At 36.8% G+C, this 13741-nt stretch overlaps 1 protein-coding gene across 1 annotated transcript; it reads right to left on the reverse strand.

Annotated features, from left to right (window-relative positions):
• Window positions 1-3030: 3030 nt before the first annotated feature.
• Window positions 3031-12679, reverse strand: LOC107819683 (vicilin Cor a 11.0101). The gene is made up of 6 exons (XM_016645820.2): window positions 12235-12679; window positions 11419-11594; window positions 4880-4960; window positions 4527-4784; window positions 3627-3909; window positions 3031-3468 (listed from the first exon to the last, which is right to left on the reverse strand). Exons 1-6 carry the CDS (start codon window positions 12527-12529, stop codon window positions 3266-3268), a joined length of 1296 nt encoding a protein of 431 aa, XP_016501306.1. The 5' UTR covers window positions 12530-12679; the 3' UTR covers window positions 3031-3265.
• Window positions 12680-13741: the final 1062 nt, after the last annotated feature.

A 13741-nucleotide genomic window follows, 5' to 3' on the forward strand; every position in this document is an offset into this window, starting at 1 on the left:
ACTTCAAATGTAATATTCAAAAGCTAGCTTTGATGGTATTTTAGTCTAACAGAAAAGGAAAGAAAATATTTTTTCAGTCCTTTTTATCATACACTTTAAATTTTTTTGATTGATTTAACTGTCTCTTCAGTGACGTCAGAGGACCTAAAGTTGTACGACGAAACTAAACGGAACAATATCGATAACAACCTGATTGTTAGTTTGATATTGAGACATGATTGTTGTAGCTGATTCAACAGTCCTATACCATATTGACACCATGGGCGAAGCCACCTTCAGCAAAAGGTGGTCAACTGACCATCATTCCCTGAAAAATTATTAAAAATTACACTGTGTATATAAGTAAAATATTGATTTTAGATATATAAAACCTATATTGAACACCCTTTGTCAGAATTTTTTTTCTACTTTTTTCAAGTTTGAACACCCTTGGAAATATTTCTGGCTTCGCCACTGATTGACACGCGATAAGCTGCTAAATAAAGTTCGCCTAAAAGAATAGGAAGAACAGGTTTCCAAACTTCAGATCTTTTACTTAAGCTCATATATCCAAAAAGCAACTCTAGTAAAACTTTTAACAAAAAACCAAAAAACAAAAAAACACTCTAATAAAACTCAGGAAACAGATCTACTCCAGATATTTGTTTGAAGCAAAAAACTCCAGAGTAATGTCACCGTGGACAAGAGCAGTAGCAGGCGGCGCCGGAACGGCTGTTGCGTTGTAACAGTGAGAGTGACTGAGGTTATAACGAGCCATAGCTGGTGGTTTAGGACAAGTAGGGGGTCCAACTGGTGGACAAGGTGCTCCCTTCATGAAATCACAACGGCATCTCCACCAATAAATTCCTCCACCAGGTGCTACACAATAAGTATACACTAGCCCAATGCCTCTGTAGCATGGTCTACAAGTTTCATAGCATGCATTTTTATCAGGGCAACCACCTGGTATACTGTCTAAGTAGCAAGCATCTGTTGGCGTAAGCATACTTTCCACTATCAAAACAGGGTTTTAAAAAAAAGTGTTAAACTTAATACACTAACAATATTGTAAAAACTTTTTATTACCTTCAAGTCACCTAAAAGAAAATTACAAAAAAGCATTCTTAAAAATTAAAATCATCAACCTAAAAAATAAGACAGATTACTCGTTATAACCCGATAAAATACATTAGTAGTGTAATAATTCTTTGACAATATAAAAAAGTTAAATTAAAAAAAAAAATCCTTCAAATGAAAAATAATGCCAATTAACAACGGGAAAATTTATCTTAAAGTGTAGCAGGAGTACTTTAGATTGAATTTCTCGATGATGTGAAAGCCTGAAAGATATGCTAGAAAAACAAGAACTAAGGTTGCGCACTTGGCCATTGTGAATCTTTTGAATTCAGAAACCAAACTGTTTCAAGACTCTCTTCGATTTGTTTGCCTTTGGAGACTATTAGTAAATGCTAATTTTTGGGATAAAAAATGGAGAAGTCATGTTCTGTACGTTAAACTTGCTCCCATTTAATAGGCAGAATAGTCTGGTATACACTTGTACTTGTTCGTGTTTGTATCCTGGTCCCTATACTTGATAAAGTTTCGTCCAGACACAGTTGTTCAAAATCGATATTTTAAACCCCTCAGACCATTGACCAAGTCTACGTGGAAATTTAATTGCTGAAGTGGACAACATACGTGTATTTCACGCGTATAAGGAGCGTGGACATAAAAATTTAATGATTAAAATAAGGAAAAAAATAAAAAGAAAAGAAAAATAAAAAAAATCAAATTAGAAAAAGAAAGAATGAAGGTGCCTAAGCTCTTTAATGGCGTCTCTACTTCTCTTAGTTCTGCAGCCCACCAACACCCCCTCCCTTCTCCATGTTACTCCTCTTCCCCATTTTAACCCAACACCCCCAATAACACAGCCCTTCCCTTCACTGCATCCACCACAGATCCAAAACCTCTATTAAATTAGCAGCAATTTTTGGGGAATTTTTTTCTCACATCCCCATTCCCTTACTTTGGAAGATAGCCTTTGCAAAGAAAAGAAATAGAAATAGTGAAAGAAGATTGCTTGTGAAACCTATTTTCGATCGTTTTCATGTAGCAAAATTTCAGATTGTTTTGGGTGATGTTGGTCTTTTGGGTAGTCATTTTTTATGGCAAATTCTTTTTCTAGTGGTTGATTGGTGGTACAACGGTGGAGTGTTGATTGTGAAGAAGCTTTGTAGGTAAAGGGTGGTCTGTTTTCGATGACTCTTTAGGTTGACGAATGGATCTGTTTTGATTATTGTTGTTGTGTTTCGCTATTTGGATCTTTAATCGAATTTTGGGGAGGAGACTCAAAGGCTTGTTTGTTGAGAATTTTCGAAATTCCATTGATGGTCTTGTGAAGAACGAATCTATTGATTTGAAACCTCAAATTGTTAGTACTAAAACTCAGCTGGGTATTGAAATTTAGACTTGAAAATGCGATAAACATTTGTGTTTGAGGATCAAAACTGGAGGGACAAGCAGAGACTCCATTAAAGCTCGCTTGAAGCTTCTGGGTATATTCAGGTTTAGAAGAAAGAACCTACTACTGTATCTCTTTTCTATGGGTTCGGTATTTGTGTAGAGTGGCCAGTCCTATTTTTCAAATAGTTTATTTTCCTATGTGGCACTAGTAATGACGTGGCGTCCTACATGTAGGAGATTGTATTACACATATGGGTAGCTCATGTCATAAGCGTTTATTATACACGATTTGAACGAGTGTAAGTGTTCAATTGGCAAACTGCTAAGTTTGAGGACCGGCATGACAAAGTGGCACAAGTATAAGTGTCATTTAGGCTATTCTGCCCATTTAATAATCAGTTTATATATTCATTTTCCAGTTGCGCTGACTTGCTACTTAATTACTTAGGAAAATGATAGTAATTCCATGTTCCCACATTTTTAGTAGGCTACATTTCTAACTTTAAATCTCAAGTCCTTGAAGATTTTGGGATAAGACTGAGATAATAAATGCAATTTTCTTCACAGAAAGAAGAGGATACGAGGAGCTCAGCGCAAGGTTCTCTCCATCTTTTGTGTTAGAAGGAGGAAATTTATTTATGTTACAAAAGTTACATTGCACTCGAGAAGTTATTAGAAGACGCCGATAACGCTATGCCACAGAAGACGCCCATTTATTTTAAGTACATCTACCAACAAAGACAAAGTTCTCACTTCATTCTTGCTGCCTCGCGCTAAGGGGGCGGATTTACCTTAGCCAAAGGTGCCTCGTGCTGTCTACAACTTAGAAAACAAAGTCCAAACTTGAAGAAACATATTGTTGTCCCCTTGTTCTTTCTTCCCTCATCTGTTGCTGTCGCTGCTCTGGTCCTGCCACAAAATAGGACTGATCTTGCTTCTGCAAGATTTCTTCCACCTCCCTTGCTGGCCTGTTGAATGACACTTCTTTTGCTTCTCTGTCTACATTTCTCCATATGCTTTGTCGACCTTAAATTTCAAACCAGCAAGAATTTAAAAGAGAGTTATAATGTAAATAATTACACGTATATGTTTATAGAAAGTGGAATTAGTACAATGAAAAATAATTAAGATGTTCCGACTATGACAAGTAATAAAAAAATTAAATGAGGAAACTAACACCATACCTGCAAGGAAGTTCATTCTGTTGTTATGAGCATTGAATCCAATACCAACCATTCTGAGCTCTGAATCCCCGGTGGCTATAACGGTAATAGGATGGCCTGCACGAATTATCATAACATCACCAACTGATAGAGAACCTTGGACTTTCTGGTAGTGGCGCCCCTGTCTCTGGCTTTGGCTTTGGCTACTAAGATGAGGGCATGCCATTTCAAAGCGCCCATTTCCTTCTACAACCATGACAAACCATGTTGTCCTTGTACAGTAGACTGGCAATAACATTCCCCCCTGCAAAATTAATTCTAGAACGTTCAAAAGTAAGGTTCGGCTATATAAATCTTCATCGTCCATATCGCTCCAGCTATATAAATCTTCATCGTACATATCGCTCCATTCAGTATAGGTCCATTTCGTAACACTAGGGATCAAAAGCATATCCAGCTTGAGGGATATGGGTTCACGTGAACCCATACTCCTTTCCCTAAACCATGTATAATATTGTTATATTTCTTCAAAATTACTTATAAACATATGTGTGCGCACCCATGCTCAAAGACTCTTATGGTGTAATTATTATTAGGTGCACCTTTACAAGTGAAATTGGCCGTACAAATCTCATTACGAATGGTCTTGTTTTCAGCGCCTGAAGCATAAATATATGTGAACATCACTAAAATTTAAAAAAGAATATAATTTTGAACCTATAATTTCAAAACTGTAGTGGGTTCATGGTGGGAGAATAAAGTTAAATCCGTCAAATGTAAATTCTAGATGCACCTCCTTACAACAGTGCAAACATCCTCTTGAAATCCTGGATCCGCCTTTGCTAGGGATGTTAGTGTTACGAAGCAAAATCCAATGCAAGGTCATCTCTGAAAACTATTTAAATTGAAAAGTCAGCTTACTTGGTTGATGTTCATGATACCAGCAGCAGCATCCAAATCCCTCAACTGTTCGAATCTCTCTGGGGTTGCTTCAAAGTAGTGTCCAAAGTTGTTTCCAAGTAATGGGCGTTCATTCAATAGATTGAAAGGACCTCTAGTTTGTTGCTTAGTGGAGAGTGAAGCGTGTTCGCTTATTGCTCTAATTTGCTCTTCAGAGGCTTTGACAAATATTCCCTTTCTTTGTTGTCCCAATAGCCCCTCTATCGTGTCAATTGAGGTCTAATGAATAATAATAAGCAAACACAAGTAAAGGGAACAAAATAAACTGAATTAAAGAGGAGTAATTCTTTTGCTGAATTAAGCAGCTGGCTTACATTGAAAGCAGTCTCCAGAATCTCACTGCTGAAAGCTCTGTAGAAGGATTCTGGATTTTCACCTCCACCACTAAAGTATTCCTGAATTAAGATATTAAATTAGTATCCAAAAACATCTTATACTACACTGTCCCAAATTGACGGTATTTTGTATGAAGTCTCATTTGACCAATTTTGCAGGTCAAGAATTAGAAATATTAAACAATTTTAAAAATATTCCCTCCCAAATTTAAAAGGTTGAATAAAATAATCTCCCAAGTGAGAGAAAATTTTTTGGGGCCTATTATCTTCAACTCTACTCCCTCCAATCCAAAAGAATGACACACTCTCTTTATTAGATTTTTTTCAAAAAAGGAACACATTTCAAATTTTAAACAATTTTAGTTTGAACTTTCTATTCTACCGTTCATGCAAGCTTATAACCACATGAATATTAAGATATATTTAAAATCACAAATTATAAGAAAAAAAGTATACAAGATTGTTAGATCTGATTTTAATGATGCAAATAATATATCTGTTCTATGTGCAGGAACTCATGGATAGCATTCAAAGATTGAAGGAATCAATCAGAGAAGATCAAGGAGAGAAGATCAAGGAATCAATGGTTAGCTACGAGCTTGAAGCAATCAATCAGGAAAATTAAGGAAAGCAATCCGAGATTAGAAAAGATCAAGAAATCAATGGACAACTACGAGATGGAAAGAATCAAGGAAAGCAATCCGAGATTAAAGAAATCAATCAAAGCCAAGACGGAATCAATCAAACCTAGACTTTGTTGAAGTTTGGCAAAATGCCAAAGTCCCACATTGGTTGGGAGTTAAGTTTGGAGGGGATTTTTCCCCTATAAAAGAAGGCCTAATGTTTAGGATTGATACACACCTCTCATTTGCCTTCTCATCTGTTTAAGGCATTTGTATCTTCTCTCTTTAGTATTATTTCACTTGTATTTTGGAGTGGAATAAAATATTTGGTTGTGTCCGAGGAGTAGGCAGAATTAGCCGAACCTCGTAAATTCTGGTGTTCCCTTTATTATTGCTTTATTGTCTTATTTATTATTTGGTGGCTGTCATAATTTTTGGTATAGTAGTTGTGACTTATTCACACTCTATACATTTGGCTTCCGCAACAATTGGTATCAGAGCCAAGGTACTGTCTAAGTATGCTCTGTGGTTGCAGCATAGTCTGATCTTCCACATCAGAAAAGATTTATCTTGGTAACTGAGTCAAGGTTCTGTCTGAGTATGCTCTGTGGTTGCAGCTTAGTCTGATCTTCCACACCAGAAAGGAAATAATCTTGATTTGTGTCGTCAGCTATTAAATAATATTTGTGTCAAAGATGGGAGACAATAAACAAGAAGAATCTACATCAAGTGTCAACAATACGTCATCATTGGCATCTTCGCTTATGACAAGAATTGTGTCAAATGCGAAATTTGCGGTCGAAATATTTGACGGGTCCGGACATTTTGGGATGTGGCAAGGCGAGGTTCTAGATGTCATTTTTCAACAAGGGCTAGATCTGGCCATTGAAGAAAAGAAACCAGATGTTATTGGAGAAGAAGATTGGAGAATTATCAACCGTGTTGCTTGCGGTACCATTCGATCCTACCTTGCTAGAGAGCAGAAATATCCATACACAAAGGAAACTTCTGCATGTAAATTATGGAAAGCACTGGAGGATAAATTTTTGAAGAAAAACAGTCAAAATAAATTGTACATGAAGAAGAGACTGTTTCACTTCACCTATGTTCCTGGTACCACGATGAATGAACATATCACCAGTTTCAATAAGTTGGTTACAGATTTGCAAAATATGGATACAACTTATGATGATGGTGACTTGGCCTTGATGTTGTTGGCGTCACTTCCTGATGAGTACGAGCACCTTGAAACTACTCTACTCCATGGAAATGACGAAGTTTCTCTCAGAGAAGTTTGTTCGGCTTTGTACAGCTATGAACAAAGAAAGCGAGAAAAACAGAAGGGCGGAGAAGGAGAAACACTATTTGTGAGGGGTCGTCCTCAAAATCAAACGAGGACAAAGAAGGGAAGATCCAAGTCAAGATCCAGACCCAGCAAAGATGAATGTGCCTTTTGTCGAGAAAAAGGGCACTGGAAGAAAGACTGTCCGAAGTTGAAGAATAAGGCCAAACATAACAATGGAAAGGCCATTATGGATTCAAATGTAGCTGATTGTGATGATTCAGACTTCTCATTAGTTACAACAGAGTCATCAACATCTTCAGACATATGGTTGATGGACTCGGCTTGTAGCTATCATATGTGTCCCAACAGGGACTGGTTCGTGGAATTTCAAGAAGGAGAATATGGAGTCGTCCACACAGCGGATAACAGCCCTCTTACCTCATATGGCATTGGTTCAATACGATTAAGGAACCATGATGGAATGATCAGAACATTGATAGATGTTCGATATGTACCGGATTTGAAGAAGAATCTCATCTCTGTGGGAGCCCTAGAATCAAAAGGGTTCAAAATCATTGCAGAAAATGGAGTGATGAGAGTATGCTCCGGTGCACTAGTGGTAATGAAGGCTAATCGGAAGAATAATAATATGTACCGCTATCGTGGCAGTACAGTTATTGGGACAGCGACAGTGACATCCAGTGACGACAAAGAGGCAGAAGCAACCAAGCTATGGCACATGCGCTTGGGACATGCTGGAGGAAAATCCTTGAAAACTCTATCAGATCAAGGATTGTTAAAAGGAGTAAAGGCTTGCAACTTGGAGTTTTGTGAGCATTGTGTCAAAGGGAAACAGACAAGGGTTAAATTTGGTACAGCGATCCATAATACTAAAGGCATTTTGGATTATGTACACTCTGATGTTTGGGGTCCTTCCAAAACACCTTCATTGGGTGGGAAGCACTATTTTGTAACCTTTGTTGATGATTTTTCTCGAAGAGTGTGGGTGTATACAATGAAAAACAAAGATGAAGTGCTGGGAATTTTTCTCAAATGGAAGACGATGGTGGAGAATCAAACAGGCAGGAGGATCAAGTGTATTCGCACAGACAATGGAGGTGAATACAAAAATGATCATTTCAATAAGGTCTGTGAAAATGATGGCATCGTCCGACACTTCACTGTTAGACATACACCACAACAGAATGGAGTGGCAGAACGTATGAACCGGACCTTGCTGGAGAAGGTACGGTGTATGTTGTCCAATGCTGGCTTGGGCAAAGAATTTTGGGCTGAGGCAATTACATATGCATGCCACCTCATTAATCGTCTACCATCTGCTGCTATTGATGGCAAAACACCATTTGAAAAATGGTACGGAAAACCTGCTGTAGATTATAACTCTTTGCACGTGTTTGGCTCAACTGCATATTATCATGTGACGGAGTCAAAATTGGATCCAAGGGCAAAGAAGGCTATTTTTATGGGAATTACTTCTGGAGTCAAAGGATATCGCTTATGGTGCCCTATGACAAAGAAAGTAATATTCAGCAGAGATGTTACCTTTGATGAATTTGCTATGGTAAATAAGGTAACAGAAGATACCAAACAAAATGAAGGTGCTTCTAAGCAGGTGGAGTTTGAGGGAAAATTTATTTTTCCTACACAAGAAGCAGAGGAGGAAACAAATGAAGATTACCCTCTGGAAGGAGAGCCAGTAGAGGAGATTCCAACTCAGGAATCTCAACAACAACTTGAATCAATAGCAACCAGCAGGCCAAAAAGAACAATAACGAAACCTGTTCGTCTCATAGAGACGGTTGCTTGTGCAACCTCAATTGTAGCTGATGATGTTCCTACTACTTATAAAGACGCTGTTCAAAGTTCAGAAGAAGATAAGTGGAGGATTGCCATGAATGATGAGATACAGTCCCTTCATCAGAATCATACATGGAGATTGGCCAATCTCCCGAAGGGAAAGAAAGCAATTGGGTGCAAATGGGTATTTGCAAAGAAGGAAGGATTTCCTAACCAAGTAGATGTTCGCTACAAAGCAAGATTGGTGGCCAAAGGATATGCTCAAAAGGAGGGAATTGATTACAATGAAGTGTTTTCTCCAGTTGTAAAACATTCCTCCATTAGAATTATGTTGGCTTTGGTAGCACAATTGGATTTGGAACTAGTTCAGATGGATGTAAAAACTGCGTTTTTACATGGAAACTTGGAGGAGGAAATCTACATGACTCAGCCAGAAGGATTCAAAGTTGCTGGAAAAGAAAATATGGTGTGCAAACTTGAAAAATCGTTGTACGGATTGAAACAATCTTCTAGACAATGGTACAAGCGATTTGACGAGTTTATGTTGCGGCAAGGGTACAAGAGAAGCAAATACGATCATTGTGTGTATTTGCACAAGCTTAAAGATGGTTCCTTTGTATATCTTCTCCTATATGTTGATGATATGTTGATAGCTTCCAAGAATTCGGAAGAAATTGATAAGTTGAAGATTCAACTGAAGAAGGAGTTCGAGATGAAAGATTTGGGTGAGGCAAAGAAAATTCTTGGCATGGAGATAATTAGAGATAGACGTTCAAAGAAACTCTGTTTATCTCAAAAGGAATATTTGAAGAGAGTACTTCAACGTTTTGGCATAGATGACAAGACTAAGCCAGTTAGTACTCCACTTGCTTCCCATTTTAAGCTAAGTACTACTATGTCGCCAATGGATGAAGCTGAACGAGAGTATATGTCAAAGGTACCATACGCAAATGTTGTTGGTAGCTTGATGTATGCAATGGTTTGCACAAGGCCTGACATTTCACAAGCTGTTGGAGTTATTAGCAGATATATGCACAATCCAGGGAAGGAGCATTGGCAAGCTGTGAAGTGGATTCTACGGTATATTCATAATACTGTAGATGTCGGGTTAGTTTTTGAGCAGGAAGACAATCAGTCTGTAGTTGGATATTGTGACTCAGATTTTGCGGGTGATATGGACAAACGAAGATCAACTACTGGTTATGTGTTTACTTTTGCAAAGGCACCAGTTAGTTGGAAGTCTACTTTGCAGTTAACAGTTGCTTTGTCTACAACAGAGGCAGAGTACATGGCTATTACAGATGCTGTGAAAGAGGCAATTTGGCTTCAAGGATTGCTAAAGGAGCTTGGTGTTGAACAAAAAGGTATCACAATTTTTTGTGATAGTCAAAGTGCTATTCAATTAGCAAAGAACCAAGTTTATCATGCAAGGACGAAGCACATTGATGTTCGGTATCATTTCGTACGAGAAATCATAGAAGAAGGTGGAGTCACGGTGAAGAAAATTCATACTACAGAGAATCCTGCTGATATGCTGACAAAGGTGGTGACTGCGGTCAAGTTTCAACATTGTTTGGATTTGATCAACATTGTTGAACACTGAAGATTGAAGATGAAGACACAACCAAAATTTGTTATTGAGAGAGAATTGAAAATGTGGAATTTTGCCAAGGTGGAGATTTGTTGAAGTTTGGCAAAATGCCAAAGTCCCACATTGGTTGGGAGTTAAGTTTGGAGGGGATTTTTCCCCTATAAAAGAAGGCCTAATGTTTAGGATTGATACACACCTCTCATTTGCCTTCTCATCTGTTTAAGGCATTTGTATCTTCTCTCTTTAGTATTATTTCACTTGTATTTTGGAGTGGAATAAAATATTTGGTTGTGTCCGAGGAGTAGGCAGAATTAGCCGAACCTCGTAAATTCTGGTGTTCCCTTTATTATTGCTTTATTGTCTTATTTATTATTTGGTGGCTGTCATAATTTTTGGTATAGTAGTTGTGACTTATTCACACTCTATACATTTGGCTTCCGCAACAGACTTAAGGAATCAAGCGTATCCCAATCTAGAAGGAGCAAGATTTTGGGAAACATATATAGAAAATCATTCAAGTCTCTCGTCAAACATAGCCGTTGCTGTATAACCTTATTCTTGGAAAGAATCAATTTCTTTCCAAGGATCAAATCTCTTGGGTTGACAAATCTCTCCGGAAACCAAGCCTCTCTCAAAGTATTTAAACTTGTATCTGTACCCTAGAGTCATATACTTTGATCGAACCAAATACCCCCTCTTTATTCTACTGCAAACAAACATTGTAGCTCTACTAGATCTGATGTGTAACAAGTTAGAGAAGAAAGAGAGAACAACACTAGAGGCATTGTATTAAAAGAAACGAGTAACATAGGAACTAAGCTATCGGTGTAGATCACACCATGCTCTGTGTACTCGAAGAAACTCATTCACTAAAAAAGAACTCCCTTGCAACCCAAGGGGACTGGACTAGGATTCACATTGAATCCGAACCAGTATAAAAACTCCGGTGTTTTTAATTCCTGCATTTAATTTTTGCATCTTAAATTCTGTCTTTACTAGTATCAAGTTCTTATATCTAGTCGACTAATCGCAAAACTAATCAACTCATAGCTATTAAGTTTAAAAATAAACAATTCACCCCCTCCCCCCTACTTTCAATTATGACTTAATACCATAAGTTTCAAAAGTTTTCATCTACCTCTAAACTCTGTGTTAGATCAAATTAAGCCATATCAATTGAAATAGGAGGGAATATGGTTACCTGAAATTGGCCAGGAATATTAACTGTCTTGGCTAGCACGTAAACAAAGAACCTTTCATTGTTATCCCTGTTGATCATGTAGATTGTTGAACCAGCATTAACTCTGATTACATCTCCATGCTCCAAGTTGAAGGAGTTCTGCTCATCCTGTTCTGCTATACTTATGGTTCCTCTTCCTGAAAAGAAATTAAAGAAGGACAATTACTTAGGACCCGTTTGACCATAGATTTTGTCAAAATAAATTTGGATTTTATTTGATAAACATATATTTGGCCATAGATTTTGCCTACATTTGGCAAAATCCCGAAACACGAAGGCTCACTAGCTAGTTTTGGGCCAAAATAATCACTATTACATTTTTTAAAAATTGCCCCAAACTTTTGTATTTTATAAAAGAGCCCACCATTTATTATTTTGTAGCAGTATTGTTTCGTCTTCTCGGTCATCTGATAGTATATCATATAGTTCACTATAAAAATAATTATTTTGTACCAAATTTATTTATGTTCAGAACTATGATTTGCGATAATATAATGAATGTTATTGATAATGGTACTGTTGGATATTTGTGATAGTTTTTAGAACTTGTGGATATAAATTATATTTCATGTTTTTCCAAAATAAATTTGGGAACTATGTTTTGAAAACAGATGTCAAACACATTTTCATCTCCAAACCAAACTTCACCCAAATCATATTTTTCTAAACAAAGTTGGGAATCTATGGCCAAACGCTAGGTTAGTAATTCACAGAGTTTCTCTTAGTCGTTTTAGTATGAACCACCCACGAGCAAATATATAAGCAAAAGGGACTTACCTCTAACAACAAAAAATATGACTTCAGCATCACAGTGATGAGGAAGCATGAAAGACAGAGGTTCAAATTCAAGGACTGCAACTCTATACTTCTCTAGTCCTCCAAGAAGTTCAGATCTTTCAGTGAATTTCTCAAGGACTCGAAATTCACCATGTTTTGATGTAAATCGAGATCTGAACCTATGAGACTTAAATAAGTAGGGATTGTTCTCTGCTTCATCACATTGAGAAGCAAGAAAGATGGAGAGGATCAAGAAGAAGAGAAATAAGAGCTTTGGTTTACTGAAAATTGCCATAGTTACGAATATTGAACTGCGATGGAAGCTTATTCGGAAGTTTTGATGAAGAGATCTTTGATTTAGAGTGGGAATTTTTCATGAGTTTGAAACCCTGCAAGCATGCAGATTGACAAGTGTTGAATTGAACACTAACGAGGAGAGGTGTAACTGTGATATATAAGGCTAGCCCATGTCACATGGGGTACACTGTTGGGACAATTTTGTAAAGGACTAGATATATAACACCAAGTTTCTTTTTAGGCGGGATAACTATTTTTTTGGTCAATTTTTTTCTTCAAAATTAAGGTGTTTGTCAAAACTTCTTTTCACCCAAAATATTTTTTTTTTAATTAAGGTAATTGGTCAAGTTTTTGGAGGGAAAAAAAAGAATTTTAAAAAAAAACAGAAGCAGTTTTTGAGAAGCAGAAAAAAACAATTTCTTTTCAAAAGCACTTTTGAAGAAAAACACTATAAGCACTTTTTAAAGTTTGGCCAAACACTAATTGCTACTTAAAAGTACTTTTTAAATTAAGTAATCAAACACAAACTGCTTCTCTCCAAAAGTATTTTTTGAAAGTCAAAATAAGCTGATTTTAGAAGCTTGGCCAAACAGGCTATTAACCTGTTGACATAATTGGATATAAATAAATAGTATTTAATCTGTCTCAATTTACATAATATTTTTTTAATGTTAGATTTTTATTTAAAATAATGCCTTTTCTTTATGAATGAACTTACGGTCACACAAATACTTACAGTTTTTTTGGTAATTATTGTCAATTTACTATTAACTCCAAAAAAAATCATTATAATTAAAGAGCACCTCCTTTTTGTATCAGAAATTTGGCCTCCAACAAAACAGAAAAATAGCTACACTGTACTCTAATTACATAGGATTTGCTGTACTAAATTCCTACATCTACGTGCTCTATGTGCATTCCTCGTAACCTATATTCTTTCTATGATCTCCTGCTTTATCTGTTGTACTACATCCTCTTTATGTACATTAATACCTCTTAAAATCTTCTAGTTTCTTGCACGCCGTGTGTGGTAAATCACAACCCCATTGATAGCAGCTTCCAATTCATTCGTATAGACCTTCCAATATTTCCTGTTTATACTATCCAAAGACTTTGTTATATTCCCTACTGGTATCTTGATGTCTTTCCATTGATTTACGTCTTGCCTTAGAGCTGTGATCTATGTACACTCCACAAATAAGTGTATGTT

This window comes from Nicotiana tabacum, chromosome 7, assembly GCF_000715075.1.
Source record: "Nicotiana tabacum cultivar K326 chromosome 7, ASM71507v2, whole genome shotgun sequence".
Taxonomy (NCBI): domain Eukaryota; kingdom Viridiplantae; phylum Streptophyta; class Magnoliopsida; order Solanales; family Solanaceae; genus Nicotiana; species Nicotiana tabacum.